Here is a 16,930-nt window from a genome sequence, read left to right as displayed (position 1 = left end):
CTTTAGATGCTGGATATGGCTCGATATGATCCTATGATGCTACTTAACTGCAATTTAGAAGTGTAGAATGCAGTTCAATCAATTTACAGTATACCATATTAAATTCATTATTTCATGTAATATACATTATACCATCATGAGCTTGTCATTTACTTCATTTGCTGTTCATTACTTTCACTTAAGTTTTTAGAAGAGTTTCATTTACACAGAATTTTAGGAAGGTAGAGGAAAAGAAAACATTTATTACAAATTGGTTGCAATTAATTTTAAATCATGAAAAAAATTATTTTCTCAAACTGAAAACAATTACGCTTTTAATGTGATCCTTAAAACAAACAAAACAACCAACCAGGAGAAAAAAAGACTGACTTGAGTACAGTATTTGCTGTGGTGAGAAAGTGTCATGAAAAATGGCTATCCTTCTCTCCAACTTTCAGAAGAAAAAGGAAGGAAGAAAAATAGGCCAGGATTTCTTATAAGCTGTAGCTTCAGTTCCACAGATGTGAGAGAAGTTATGAGAGCTATGAAGAGTCACCTGCCTTATAAAGCCTATCTGTAAATAAGCAAAAGCCTCAGAAGCCTACAGGCTCATAAGAATGTACAACAGGTATTAGAGGGAGGATGCCACTTAGGTGTTATTTGAGGACATGTGGGTGGAGGTGGCTCTATATCAAGATGGCATTTCCCTCTTTTCTTGATACAGATAGTATTCTCCTGCGCAGAGCGCTAATTAGCAGGGGAAAGTAGGTGCCAGCAAAGTAGTCCACATACTAAAGCTGGCCATTGTCCACAGTGGAATACCAAGGAATTTACAAGGTCAGAAAAACTCTGTATGCTTGACTTCAAAGTTTAATATGATCAAGATTCCCTTAAAAGACTTAAGGTGTAACATTTCTTATGAGGATCGCTCATGAATTTTCTATTATAAAGTTTTTGGGTAAAATTAATAGATGGCAGGATGATCTGTTTGAGTCATTGGGGTATATAATCAGATGTATCCCTGCTTATTTGCTCCAGTGATCAAACCAGAGACAGCACATCTAATCAAGTTCAAGAATATTCTAGAAGTCTGGATGTATATGTGAGACTGGGGAGAAGTAGGTTTGAATTTACATTTCTCTTTCTGATCTCACTAAAATATCTTTTTCACTATCCCCCTCTCTGAAGTTCCTACATAGCTTCCAGTTTTCTGTCAGTATACAATCTCTTCAAGAAATGGGTACCACGAAATCAGAAGGTTGCTTTTTGTTTTGTTGCATAAATAAAACTGAAAAAAATTCTCTCCTTGACAAAAGGTAATCCTACAATTCAACTAGTTTCATCCTACATAAAATAGCTAATGAGAATGAGAAAGTTGAAGAAACTCCTAATCTGTAACTCAAAGCACAGAATGACAAATTTTGGGGTTTATGTTTTTTCTTGGATAAGTCAGAGTATTATAGGATTTCCCAGAAGACTGTCACATGGGCATATTCTATTACATTATTTTCCTATATTTCCTGCACTAATACTTGATATTCATATCATAGTTATTGTATGTATTCAAATGGCTAACTGTATAACCTCAGATACCAAATAGATTATTCAAGGCATCTCACACTAGTTAAGTGTTTGCAATGTACGTCTCACATTTCTTATTTTCTAACCATTTGCCTACTGGCCACACTAATAGAGGCACTGAGAGTACAACTCATTTCTCAGATTGCACTTTACCATTTGAGGTGCTGTAGGTTACCAGGTGTTACCCCACCTGGAGTTCAGCACCCACTCTACCAGGACCTGTGTTTGGGCAATTGAATCCTGCCTTACTTTTGGTCACCTGAATAACCCTGTTGGCTCCTGTGACTACACTGACCAGACCTCTGTGGAACCAAATGGTGCAATGTAGGCAATTACAGTTTAGATCTGAATCTAGAGCTGACTCCCACCTCTACATTCCAATAACTCCCTGATTACCCTGGCAAATTCAATAGCTTTATGGTTACTACTTGTACTTCACAGCCTATTTCCAGTCCTTAAACAGTTCAGCCTACTATAGATGGTGTCAAATTTTAATCACCTTCTTTTTCTTTTTAATGCTGGCCCTATGAATGGACCAGATAAAAATATACAGAATAAAAAGAGAAGGTGTGCCATATGTCTGACAACAGAATGCAACATACTTATACTGCCCTTACTCACTGTAATACTCTCATTATTTTTTCTTGGTATATATGTGTCCTTTCTGTTGCACATGCATAGATGCAGTCCATCTGGTTTGTCATTTATCTCTTCATATCTGTTAATTTACAGTACACTTAAAATATACCAAGGATGCTAATTTTATCTCAAAGGTTTTCAGGACTTTAATATTTAATACAGTAAAAAAGATGCAGAGTTTATGCAAATTTACATCCATAATTAAAAGATGCATAGAGTATGTCTTCACACAATTTTTCAAAAACAAGTAAAAGGTTTTTCCATACTTTTTAAATCTAATATTCTTTAGGTCAGTGCCCATCCATAATAAAGGTATCTGATATGCTTATAATGGAAGATTTTATCAGTCTTGGAGAAGAAATTACTGAAACAATGGAAAATAGGGGTTTTTTTAACTTGGCTATAAATTTGTCAGACCTAAAGAATATTTGCTGCTCTTTTCCGTTGATGTACGCAAATATTTTTTATCACACTTCACCTGTTCATTCACTCGGGAGTGTGATGGTCCGTGATGGATGAGAATCTTCACAATATCTACATCTCCTCTCCAAGCAGCCAAGTGAATAGGAAAATAACCCTTATTATCTGCCACATTAGTTGATGCTTCATACTGAAGTAATTTGAGAACTATATCCCTGGAAAACAGGAGGTAAATCTAAAAATTGACAGAAAGCTTATTTTATTAAGTTTTTACATGAACATACATATTACCAAAATTTTTATCCTGGATAATAGAAAAAAAAACCTGTGTGTCAAGCGAAACGTAGAATAAGTGAAGATCAATAATTTCAAAAAATTAAATAGACAGTAAAACATAGCCAAAATTTTATTGATTCTTACTTCTTATGAATACCACCAATATTATCACCAGTTCTCTGAATCTGTTTCTTTCAGTAGGATCACCTTGCCAAAGAATCACTTTTAGAATTTGCCAGTCCAGGCAATGTGCATGTCCCTCAGACATTAAAGGCAGAGAAGTACTCTTGTCCCCAGCATTGCTGAGTTCTGGAGGCAGGAAGACAAGAGGGTAGTTTTATGGACATGATTCTCACAGTAAGGCTTAAGTAACAATTTTTCCTCTTCTTTAAAACATTATCTCAAAGATAGTTAAAAAACAATGTAATGATGATCTAGCTAGATATATACTATCTTCTATGAAATAACTGCTTCTATTTTCATTTCCCACATGCAGCTTCCTTATAATAGTGAGGGAAGAAGTGACTTATTATCATTTTAATTCTTTTTATATTACTTTCAGTACTTTTGGTGTGACTTATCACACATTAAATGAAAGACTGGTATAAGTTGGTATGTTCCATCCCTGATTTTTAAGCAGTCTCCTGCACTTAAGTTCACAAGCTAAACATAAAAATTAACTGTGTGGTATGATAATGTTATCGAGTATTTCAGAAAGTAAATAAATTCTGTCTTATTGCTGCACTTGACGTCTCAGAGTTTGACATAGTCAGGCCTCATTAGTTCTTAAGCTAACAGAATCTGTGATCCAGTGTGGGCAGTTCTACACATATTTTTTACTGAATATGGAAACACTGACTTACTGATTTGGCTCAAAAATCAGTGGGGGGGAGGAAGCTCGGTGTAGCCTATGTTATGTCTAAAAATTAAACCTGTGACTACAAATTAGGACAGAAGACATATCTGAGGCAATTATTCCCCCAACCTTGATGGAACCTTATTTAATTTCCTATTGAGAAAAAAACATGGTGAGTTATGAGGGACTATAACCAGGTCAAAAGAAACTCTCAGGTAACTTCAAAAGATATGGAGTCATCACATCTAAGCTTTGAGGAGAATTTAAGCTGGATTTTGGTTATTCCTGACAAGGTCAAATAACATGAAAACAACCAAGAAAGAGCAGCTCCACTATAGAAGGACTTTTGCTACACAGAAACTTCCAGGAAAGTGAATCCTGAGGGAAACATTTTAGCACACATAAGGTTTGAGAGACTTCTCATATCATAATAGTTGATGATGTAATAGATGGTCTAATGAAAGCTAGATACACAGTTGTTTGAAAGGGACACAAACCAAAAGAAGCATAAATTTAGCTAAGTGGGAGAAAATTATCAAAAAGCCCTCCACAGCTGAAATCTATAGATAACAATACACAGGAACTATCGGGATGAGTCTATTGCAAGATTCAAGCTACAAAATAGAACATACATCTCCTTCATCCTTCAAGAATGCCCTGACCCACCACATTTATCTAGGGTGGTTCTTTTTTAGCACTTTGTCAGAACTTTTTCATTTTGTAGAAATAAATTTCAGAGAGAAGACTGAGAGTCCTTAGCCCAGTAACATTATTGGGCTAAGTAAAATTATTTAGGGAGACTGAGATTCCAGTGATTGCCCCAGATATGATTTAATTACTTATATAAAGCAGAATAGTTTCTGAAGGAAAGAGAACTATGTCAGAATAATGAAGGAAGAGGGAATTCATCACATACAGTGATCAAGCAGGGATTTGAATACTGGTGTCCAATAAGTATCCCAGCCAAAAATTACTGGTTTGGTCATTAGGTCTCATGTTCTCACTTCTCCTAAAAAAACTCAAATATCTCAGGTTCAACCTAATGTAAAGTGGGAAAAATTAAAACCCCAAAGATTTTAAAAGGACAAGAACGTCCCCTAAGGGGGAAGATTCTTGTATCAAAAGATTGTACATAGTTTTGATTTTGAATATCAAGCCTGAAATCTGAAATAGAGAGTGAAGTTATTTATTTGTCATTTGTAGTGACTAACAAAATTAGAACCACCAGGTGTCTGTCCAATTCTCTTGCAGCAGGAGCAGTATGATGGCTTGGATAACAGGTCCTGAAACTTCATGATTCATCACGAAATACCTCATGACGTATTTCAGTGTACTTTAATATAACAAGGTATAAATGGGATATCAGTAACTGCTACTTACCCTGCTGGGAGTGCAAGGGGTCATAGCAGCCAGCACTGGACTTTTCAAAAGCTGCAGTTATATATGCGGCTAAACATAAGTCCATATTTTTAAGTCCTCCCAAACCTCAGGAGAAGTTTGGCACACACTGTGTCTGAAATGTTTTGGTATTTTATAGGTTTTTTGTATATTGTATGGTTTGAGATTTTATAGTTTATATTGGTAGAATTCACTTGAAGTCTCTGAGAGTTTCAGTGTTTATAAAGTAATATTTTTAGTTTGCTGCGTAACTATTGGTTTGTTGCCAATATTAAACATACTAAACTCAGTTTTTGTCTATTTAAAACCAGCAATCTTTGCGAGCTAGCACTTCAGCTTTTGTCAGCCAAAAATGAGCAACAGCACAAGAAACAATCCATAAATTATGAACAAAAAGGCTGAGTTTAACAGATCATATTAAGGAGTTAGACCTAATTCCATGGAAGTAGAAATATATTAATGGATGATTCTGATCTTCCTACAGAGCTCAAACTTTGGAAAAGGCACGGTATCTAATTTAACAGTATTTTAACTTCACATATTTATTTAGAAGCAGAATATCCTATATTCACCAAAAGATTAATCTTTCCTAAAGAAAATATGCAGGTTTCTAGAATATAATTAAAGACACATCCTAATGTCTTAATTTTTCCATGAAAGAATGCAAAAATGGTGCAATGAGTAAATTAAACACATAATTATTATGTATATCTTATGGACAGTCCAAAATCACATTAAAGTTAGTTCAAATCACTCTTAATTTCAGTTGGTTTTTGGGCACTTCCTTATCTCCCACAGAGGAATTAACCAAAGCTTTATGTTAGAATTTTCTTTAGTGAAAATCCAGTCAGTGTTAATACCATCACTCTGCAAACAGGATAGTTGGACTGCATTAAGTGGGGCAGCTCTTACCGTGGTTACAAGGGGGTCCACCCCATTAGAAATTTCTAGACTTCATTAAAACCTTTCTTTCTTGTTCTGCCTTAATAACAACATGCAGTTGGCAGAAAAATACAATGGAGGTAATATGTAGCAGGGGGGAAATGTAACAGCAGAGATAACATAGAACAAAATAACAGTGTCTAAAACAAAATGCCTAGCAAGTTTCCAGATTTTTTTCAATGCCCTAAGTAGTTCACCTGCACTGGTGGGCCTGTGCAGTGCCCCTCAGTGGGGATTTTCCATGCTTTCCCCTAAAATTGTTGAGACATGCATGTGGCAGCTTGGATGGACAGCAGCACCTCGAGAAAAGCTGTAAGGTCCCATATGAGGTAATAGCCTTTTTTTTCTCTGCTTCCAAGTGTATAATTACTAAATATTCTTTTCATGCTAATTTGCTTTGATGATGATTAATCTTTACTGTTTTGTTTAACGAAATTGCTTCCTTAAACGTTCAACACATTATACGTGTATACATACACACAAAAGTATACTACAAAATTTTCTGCTGCAGTTTCCCAGCAACCAAAAAGCACAAGAGCCACAACTAGTAACAATAATAAATGTACTCAAAATCGAGGAAGAATTTGGAAGAAAGACTACATAATCAACAGCTTATAAACTGCATTTCCCATTTGTCATTACCACGTGCTGATATTGATGACAGTGTCAAAGCACTCTAATATTAATATATCCCATGGGAAAAATGACTATTTCAGTAAGTCAAAGTTTGTCAACTTTCAGTGAAAACCTCAGTGCGATGTTATATATTCTATGTTACACAGCTAAATACCATTCTACATAAAAAACAAATGTGAGGCACTTACTTGTGTCCGTTTAAAGCTGCATGATGTAAAGCAGTATAACCTGAACTGTCTGTGCAGTTTATGTTTGGTCCTCGCCAGATGCTGCAAATAAAGCAAAATTGTGAAGTTAATTTTTTGGCTTGGCAAGTACAGACGTGTCAGAAATTTGATGTACAAATAATCCAAAGATCTCTGCAACAAGTGTGATTAAACTTTAAGAGATTCATTACCTTAAAAATAATATAAAATAGCAAAAGTCATCTTGATATCAATATAATTTATTTATAAAAATAATTTTACACATTCATTTTTATAGTAGTCATGAACTTTATGTAGGGCAGTCTTAAAGACTAATGACTCTTCTGTCATTTCAATTAGATCTGTTCTCCTCCTATTACTCTGGTAATTACACTGAGTTTATAATCTGATTTTGCACTACTTTTTCACAAGTTTTCATTGACTTTAGGTCAGTTAGTCTAGAATCAAACAAACATAAGATTAGTGAAAACCCCTTTAAAGGGGCAGTAAATTTATTCTTTTTGCTGGACTTGATATTTTAGCTCCCACTTTAACTGATTATATTTTTTTAATAAATTAAATATGCCTTTAAAATAAGTTAATTAAATTATGTTTCTTCCTTTTTTTTTCCCTTTTGTTATCTTTCTGTATTTTACAGTCAGCTTCATTTTATGTCTGGTGTAAACAGTTTCACCACCTCTTATGGACTCTTCAAAAACCACTAAAGGAGATATTTTGTTTCAAAGTTGAAAAACATGGCTGCTAATCTACCAAAACCAACAACAAAACCAAATAGTGGAAATTGAATAACAGAGGCATATTGAATACCCACAGGTATTTTTCTAACCAACTACATTTGAAACTAACTGTATCCTTTGTAGAAGCAATTTATTCTTCTGCATCACAGTTTCCAATCATTAGTATTAAAATTTCCAGGACACAAAATTATGAGCCCTGAATTACAATTTGTTTTCTTTAGTTTCTAATACAGTGTTAAACAGTCATTGGCAAGCCACATTTTTACTTCACTTCGTACCTTAGAATCAAGTGCTGCAGTTTAAAGAAAATAAGCTGAAGCTAATAGGGAAAAGGAATTCTTCATATTGACATTTTTCATTATCTACATGAATAAAATGACATGGTATGCTTAACATATGTTTTTTAAGAATTATATACTACAGAATCTGTATTTTACTACCTAGAAAATGGAATATATGCATATATACACACACACTACGGAATACTGATGTAGACTGGTCCCTTTTTCATTGTGTGTGTTTGAATGATTCATTAGTTCATAAACTTAAGCACTTGTTTTTCTGCAAGTAATACTGGGTGCATACAGAATTATTTGGGTGATACACTGTGTTCTGCAGTGAGTGTAATTCTACATAATGCTAGGTATCTCACCTCTCCCTGCAATTTAATTTCTTGGAAGAACACAACTGAATTATTTTCTTGGGTGCAAAGAAGAAAAAAAATAGGTAACTTTTTTTAAAAAATCTGCTCAGACACTTACAGATGTTCTTTTCTACAGAAGGCAACTTCCAGCTAAGAAAAGTCACTCTAACCTTTTCAATTCAAGGAAATTATTTTAACTTCATGAAATAGTAAAAACTGAGTCCTCGAACTGATAGCTTCTCTGTAACAGACAGATGTGATTTATATGCAAAGAAAAACTGTCTTTATCTATTGGAAGGAAAGAAGTCCTTATCTATTGATACTCTATAACCTTTCACACTTTTGCATAATTTTTATTCATTATTTTCTGATCTACTGGATTATATTTTCACCACTTTATTTATACCAATTAATAGGAGAATGAAGAAAAAAAGGTGGTATAGAAAGTAGCATTTTAAATATTAAAAAAATACACAAACAACCAGAATAAAATTTACTTGGTTTTGCTAGCTTGCTTGCTTTGCCTTACAGTTGTTAGGACTTGTCTGTTGGTTGTTCTTTCAAAATGCAAGGGATCTATGAGTTCATATATTATTCATGATGCACTGGGCATCACGAACAATATTTTTAAAAAACATTAAAAAAACTCAAAGAAAAACTAAAAAAAAAAAAAAATCCAAAACCCTACCCAAAAATCTGCATTCTTTCTCCCCTATTTTTCTACTTTAATTCATGCATTATTTAAAACATTATTATACTTCCTGAGTCTGGTCTTAGGAAATATTTTTCGACTGAAACTATACTGATTTTAAAAAAAAAAGTCCTCTGAAACTTTATTAGTGAGTATATAAATGCACCTATGTGAAACTCCTCAGGACACACAGGTTGGGAGGTTGAGAGACAAAGGACAAAAGACAGTGTCACCGATGACTCAGAGACACAAGACAGGATGGACAAACTAATCACTGTCAGCTTCCAAGCGGTACACAAAGACATGCTCAAAATCACACCTTGGTTAACAAACTAAAGAACGCAGCAAACGAGAGCAGGACTTGGCTACAAGCACCTCTTTTCCCTTGGACTGGTGCAGAAATTCCCTCCTAGGTGGTCTCGCATTCTACAGTACTGCAACATTATCTTCTACAAATGGGATGCAGGTCCAGTATACACAGGGCCTATTTATGCATTAATAACTGAGAATCAAATTCAAATTGGACAGTCTGTGAATGCAAGTTCTTACACTCTAAAAGTTCCGGATTCATCTAAAGCTCTTCTCTTGCCATCAGAATACAGAGGGCAAATGTCCAGTCTCCATATTAGCTCTATAAAAAGCACCCGACTTCAAAGAAAAGTAGAGTGCAGATTGAGAAAAATCCTAAAGAGCCCTTCATTGATATCATAAACATATACCATTCATGAAGAATTACCAAATATATTGATTTATCTGTGTATTAAAACACCTGCGAAAGCAACACTAAAGAGAAGCTGGCACAAAACAAATACCATTCAACCACCAGAAAAGGATATTTGTTGACAGATTAGCAGCTCTTTAGAATACTGTTAATATTGAATGTTCCAAAAACCATGTTTTTTCTAATACTTTGATGTGGTCAATAATCAAACTTCTTAAATTGGCATGCATTAGTAAGTTAGGAATTTGTTTTCCTATGTACATCAGTAAGTTAGGAAAATCTTCCTATCACTTCATGAATTTTACTAAAGTAATTGAACCTACTTTTTGTGCAAACAATCAATTTTTATTCAACAATTAATTAAAACATGATTATCAATTAGTTTCTTCCATTTCATCTTGCCAAAGTACAGCACAAAGAAACTGAAGTCTGTTATGCTATTTACATTATTGCCAAAAGCAGAGACCTCCTTATTACAGTCTGCTCTCACTGTGGACAAAGAATTTTGTCCTTTTGAAATTGGACCTTTTGAACTGACATCAAATTTGATGACATCAAACTGACTTGAAATTTGGACCTTTTGAACTGACATCAAATATTAATTGAAAATACTCTTTACTTGGTAAGAAAATTAGTATTTTTCTTTCTTTTTAATGAGCTGAAGATAATTACATATAAAGAGTAGTATTTCAAAAGAAACATGAAAATAACAGACTAAAGAAAAAGACGGTCAGTAGATTTATTTTTTGTTTTGCTACACCTTTTGCCATATGGAAAGAAATAATTGTGAAGTGGCTGTTGTTAAAAACATACAGACACAAAAGCAAGGAAACCAAAAGTTAATTCAGCTAATCATCACACAAGCACACTCCCCATCGACAGTGTAAGAACTATGCATGCAAGGTATGCATAATTTTTCCATGGCATTTCCTCTCTGTTCATATATCTTCATCATATTATTTCATTATCATTGTAGTATATCATCACTATTTAGTTATCCATGAACTAATACTTCTGGTCTTTATATGGTAGTTTTGCTAAGGTGAAAGGAAAATATTTTTGGTAAACGATGATAACAGTCTTTAAAAGCCTTAGAAGGCTGCCTGATGACATGAGTGTCTGTCTGCCCATTGGTTTCACTAAACCTTCTCTGATAACTGACTTGTAACTCTTTGGAATTTATTTATTCTCTGAAATGAAGCAGCAAGGAGGAGGATGACACTGGATGGAATCAGTTCCTCCAGAGAAGACAGATAAAGCATGGTGTTCAAGCCTGCATACTTTAGGGTCTAAACCCTGTTGAGGGCTGAGAGGCTCACACAGCCTAGTCCTCATCCTTCCCACTCCTCTCCTCACCTTCTCTCCTAGGTCCTCAGCATTTCTGGAAGCTCTTCCTAGAGACACCCTGGCTCTTCAGTTCAACGGAAGCAATGAATCTCATCTCGCCAGGTCAGTTTTAATAGCGAGAAATTCTAAGCTTCACCCTCTTTCCATTGATGTTGGTGGCAAACACCAACCAGATATATCTAGTTTCCTTATTGTTCCTCTGTTCCATGGAATAAATACATATTACAGGAACTTGTGGTGTTCTTTATATTACAGGAGAACTTGTGGAACTTGTGTTGGGCCAAAATCTTCCAAAATTTCCATGTTAACTGTTAACCTGACAGAAACACATTGGCTAAAGTTATTTGAGCACACAGCCAGGCTACTATATTCATTAGTGCTCTGCCTACATTCATACACATGGTCAGTTGTGTAAGGTGAGCTTATACAAAGCACATGGACAATTTTACAGAGAATTTTTGAAAATGCAAACTTCTACACAATAATATGTAGCATCATTCAGACACACAACAATAATGGTACTTACTGTGAACAACAGAAAAATAGCTCCCATTCTCTATTTTATGCACAAGTACACCAAATTAACAACTATCTTGCTCTAACCTATATAAATTAGTATTGTTACTTATCAAATATAGAAGAGTATCATTTCAGTAAATGTGGTACAAGATCTACAGGTATGGTCTATGTTCCGTAAGTTTATCACGGGAACATAAAACTACTGTTGGACGAAGGTATTACAGGTAAATGGAGGTAATTAAAGGTAAATGCAGCTTCCACTCTTCTTTGGCAATGAAGACTTACAGAGCTAAAGGAAATTCTCCCATGCCGCATATGTGTAAGATACAAAGATTCTGCTCAGATATTTAAATTCCCTTACCATCAAGGAATTATGGACTTCAACTTGGAAACTTGAAGAAATAGTTGGGACAAGTTAACAAAGGAGTATATATATTTGATTCATATCAAGGAGTATATTTGATCCCTCATTAGGGAGATATAGTAGACATTCACAAAACAGTACTTCTGGGATGGTTCTAAGGTGTCTATCTGTAATTCTATGCATCTCTGAAAGGCAGAGAAGGTTTCTTCCACTGTTGTGGAAGCGTCCAGTATACATATAGTTCCTTTTGAATGTTAACTGGGAACAGAAATGTGAAGAGAAATTAGATAGAGTCAATCATTTCCATCTAGTACACCTAAGTCATGAGGATCAATAGCTACCTAATAATCTTCACCTAAACAGAACATTCCTGTTATGACCAAATTCAGAATTTCGTTTTGCTTTTGAAAACCTGCCTAAGGAATTACGTGTGCAGTAATAGTAATATCCGTAAAGACAGATATCAAGCAGTAAAAAAAGGAAAAAATTCATAAACTCACGTTATGAATTTAGCTACTATTATTTTTATCTTCTGTGTATCATTCTTCTTTCCTATATGAAAAGCTACAACAACAGTGTGTTAGAAAGAGATCTTTTTCCAAATATACAAACAGCAGGATCAACACTTAAAGGCATAAGTAAAAAGGGTAACTTAAGTAGTAAGAAAGGGTGATTTAAAAAAGCATGTGGAAGAAAGGGATCATGTCCAACAATGTAAGACTCAAAACCTAGTATCTCACCAGTAATTATTATTTTTCAATTTTTGTAAAATATCACTGCTAAATGAGCACTGATAGATTTAGTAGACTACACCTGCCCAGACTAAAATTTGGAGTAGGGTGGAACCATTTAGAACTACACAAATAATGTCAAATAGATAGCCTAATATACTTGTCCACTGCCACTCTCCCTGTTACTAACCGCATTTTTTGTTGGAGAAGGATGAGACTCGTACAGTCATTAGTCCAATCTGTCATCCATAGTTTATCCAGTGGAAGGAACTATGAAAAGGCTGATTATAAATTAGAGAAGTTCACTGTGTGGTTGAGGAGAGGAAGAATGCCAGACACAGAGACACCCAAGTCCTGGATATCCAGATATTCAGATGCAATGAGTCTTGCAAAGTCACTGTGGCCTTATCCTTTGAATAAGTTCAGCATAAAAGAATTGCAATTGAAAGAAAAAGAAAAGATCCTACAAAAGCATATTTTGATGGAGTTAGGACTTAAGAAGCAACTTGAAAGGAACTTCTGAGGCAAGAAATTCCAGAACCTTTATATGAGGAAATTACTATTGTGAAGTACCCAAAGAATAAGTCAGAATGGTATTGAGATAATTGGAAACTATACAAATTTTTATATACATGTTAAGTTATGTGATAGACAGCTCCCGTGTACATCCACAAAGGAACACAAAGAGGTAATAGCAAGGAGGAGAATTAAGTAATACCCTAGTCCAACTACTCTGACGTTCATCACAGAAGCATCATCAGTACACTAAAGGGTCATCTCTACGAGTCCAGCAGAGAACAGAAGCACAACAGCAGGCAAAACCACACCTTGCTGGGCTCCCTCTCAGAACTGTACTGTGAGAGCCTCCACCCCACTGTCCAGAGGTGACACACATCAACATGAAGCAATGCTGGGGAGCACTTCAGGCTGAGAGAGACCATGGGTCAGAGGACTTGTGTGTGCCCATGGAGCCTGCAACTGTAGGGCGGGTATGTGAGACAGCATATGACTGCTAACGAAGACCGAGCTGATCAGCCAGCAAGTAGGTGAAGTAGCCTGGGAGCCAGCATGTGTCTGAGGTTGAGACTGTGCAAGGAGCTCATGTCACATGAGCTCATGTCACATGAGACCAGGGTGAAAGCTAAATTTTGCAAACCAAAAGATAACCAGCAGGCTTCTGGAAAAATACTAGAGAACTAGTGGTCTAGTACGGCTGACATAGGCCACTGGGAAGTGTTGTTCTAGAAGTCTGCAGATTAGACAGTCCATGCACATGTAACTACATGCAAATTTAGGTATGTTCAGTTTGGGAAAGAATCTATCTAGAAAAACATGTTGATGAGCACTCAGTTTCCCCATTTAAGTACTCCCTATGGTAAAACCCAAAAAATTAAACCTGAACAAAACTAAAGTGAACTAGTTTAAATGAATTAGAACTGTGATAACTTGAAGCTAGAATCAATTTCCTTTGAAGGTATATAATTTTATTCCGACAGTCTTAATAGTTACATCAGTTTAAATGCTGCAAAAAATCAGTTGATATGCAAATATGCAAAGGAGAAACACATTGACTTCATGATGATGTTACACAAAGGAAAAGGCAATCAATTAGTCATGGTTTATTTAAAAAATCTGTCATATATAAGGTCACTTTGCATTTGACCTTCATCTAACCAGCTTGGCTCCTTCATTCTTTATGGACTACTCATTTGGAAGTACACTGGCTGAGGATACTACATAACACTGTGGCTATATTCAGAAAGCAATATGTTCCTGACTAGTACTGGTTAGCTTTATTTTTACAGTCAAGACCAATTTGCCTAGATTGGTTAGAAGACAGAAAGCTTTCATCAGCTATGACAGCAGAGTTCCTCTGTATTCCATTTGTCTATAGGGACAAGCTGGGGTTTCACAGAGAACCATAGCAACTCCAGCTTGTCAATGATGAGTCAGACAGATCTTTGGATTCACTCCAGAGTTCTGTCCTTCAGAATCCAGTCATCCCGACTGGAAAAAATGTTACCTCTTATTTGGCATCATCCAGCACAAGAACACTGTAAGAACTGCTACTAAATTATGAAAATATTCGGTCCAAAACCAGATCAGCAGGCAATACCTTTACTGAGTAAAGTCATTCATGTTTAAGCAATATGAATCATGTTCTAAAACCATTGCCAATGATATCTCCATATATGATCTTATGCGATCCGAGCAATTTACAGGGATGCCATACGGCTAATGCTGGAAATCAGTGCATCAGATTAACTGCTCCTTTGGAGGGCAACTCCACACTCTTTGTATCATGAGTTTGGTCTCCCTACATATATGAGGTACATGGGCTTGTTATGAATCAGATCTATCCACTTTGTATAAGATCTGTAGATTATCAAGATCAACCAGGAACACAGCTCCACTTTGTTAGATAATATTAGGCCATAAAATAAAGACAAATAATCAGACATACTTGATTATATCTTTTTTCAGTGTATATATAATACTTATATACATAGGTACATACATATATGGAACTCCTTTTATAAACAAATACTGGACTCTTTCAGTTCTTCCTAGACAACTACTATTTAGTGACATTATATAAATAATCATTATTTTTCTGTAAGCCCAACAGAAGTGTATCTTCTGAAGTGTTGTGAAAGCCCTTGCATATCTCATGACTGTAAGTGCATCATGTCGAGGAAGGTGATTGTCCTGGTCTAACTCTGCACTGGTGTAGCCTCAGCTTGCGTCCTGTGTGCTGTTTTGGGCACCACGATATAAGAAAGATATTAAGTGCTTAGAGAGTGTCCAAAGGAGGGCAATGAAGATGGTGAAGGGCCCTGAGGGGAAGCCATATGAGGAGCAGCTGAGGTCACTTGGTCTATTCAGCCTGGAGGAGACTGAAGGGAGACCTCATTGCAGTCTATAACTTCCTCATGAGGGGAAGAGGAGGGGCAGGCACTGATCTCTTCTCTGTGGTGACCAGTGACAGGACGTGAGGGAATGGCATGAGGTTGAGTCAAGGGACATGTAGGCTGGACATCAGGAAAAGGTTCTTCACCCAGAGGGTGGTTGGGCACTAGAACAGGCTCCCCAGGGAAGTGGTCACAGCACCAAGCCTGACAGAGTTCAAGATGCATTTGGATGATAGTCTCAGGCACATGGTGTGATTTTTGGGGATGGTCCTGTGCAGGGCCAGGAGTTGAACTTCGATGATCCTTGAGAGTCCCTTCCAACTCCGCATAATCTACTTTTTTTACGATTTTATGATTCTATACACTTACATGAATATATCTATGAACACTGATATATATATATACATCAGTATTTTCTTTTTATCAGAAACAAACTGAAGCAAAGTCCTATTTCTCTTTCTCTCAAGAATACAGATATGATGACATATTTTGTTAGGAGAGATATTCCCTAAGCCATTTTTTTCCTAATGTAACTGACCTTGAATCTTCAGTAAGAAAAGTTAAAGAGAGTTTTTTCCACAGTACATTTTGGAGATCCAACACAGTATTCCCATCCATCACAAATTCATGGTGTTTGCAATTTTAAATACATTCTTATCGCAGACAGGCAAAGTCAATATTTACTATAAAAGGAGATTTTAAAACCTCTAAATGATTAATTATGCATCCTGGAACACTTACTGACATTTGTTTAAGTGGAATAAAAATTCCTGAAGCTCTGGCACTGAAAGCAGCACTGGGAAGAGTAACAATATATATCAAAAAAAATTTAATATGGATGCTGTTAGATCTATGACCTCATTTCAGTATTAAAGATTGTTCATCCTAGAAACCAACCTGAGATGAGACTCTGTTATAGCTCTAGGACATACAGAACAGAGTTTGCTATATATAGAGTCTGCAATTCAGCTGGCTTTAATACCTTGCCCTTCCTCATCTGGGTTTCCTCAAAAGTAGAGTAATTCTATCAGACACCAGCAAAATAGACACTAGAAAAAAATACATTACTCCATTTCCTCTTGATTCTTGAAGGCCACCTCACATCTCAATTTATGGTGAGAATTGAAAAGGAGATTCAGAAATCAACCTATAGTAGTATTAATTCCTGCATCAATTAAATTAATCACTAGCTATCTTGACATATGAGAATGTAACACACGTAAGAAAAAGTCTCACATCTTGCATTTGCATTCACATGGTATCAAATCAGTCATCAACATGATTCCCCATATTCTCAAGTCAAAGTTTCCATATCTTCATCTCACAACAGCA

General features: G+C 35.7%; 1 protein-coding gene across 1 annotated transcript in view; it reads right to left on the bottom strand.

The window, feature by feature from the left end:
* Positions 1-16,930, bottom strand: part of LOC113997404 (ankyrin repeat and sterile alpha motif domain-containing protein 1B-like) — a gene marked incomplete at its 3' end in the record, with an annotated part of 224,260 nt that overhangs the window by 177,055 nt on the left and 30,275 nt on the right. Inside the window, exons 2-3 of the mRNA XM_027739205.2 lie at positions 6,916-6,996; positions 2,678-2,834 (exon numbers count right to left, since the gene is read on the bottom strand). Of these exons, the coding sequence (XP_027595006.2) occupies positions 2,678-2,834; positions 6,916-6,996 (238 nt within the window). The remainder of the gene's footprint in view (positions 1-2,677; positions 2,835-6,915; positions 6,997-16,930) is intronic.

Source organism: Pipra filicauda, unplaced genomic scaffold (genome assembly GCF_003945595.2).
Source record: "Pipra filicauda isolate LSUMZ 115617 unplaced genomic scaffold, ASM394559v2 scaffold334_size1588553_pilon, whole genome shotgun sequence".
NCBI lineage: Eukaryota > Metazoa > Chordata > Aves > Passeriformes > Pipridae > Pipra > Pipra filicauda.
The sequence above is the reverse complement of the archived record's forward strand: the minus strand, read 5'-3'. Positions and strand labels throughout refer to the sequence as shown.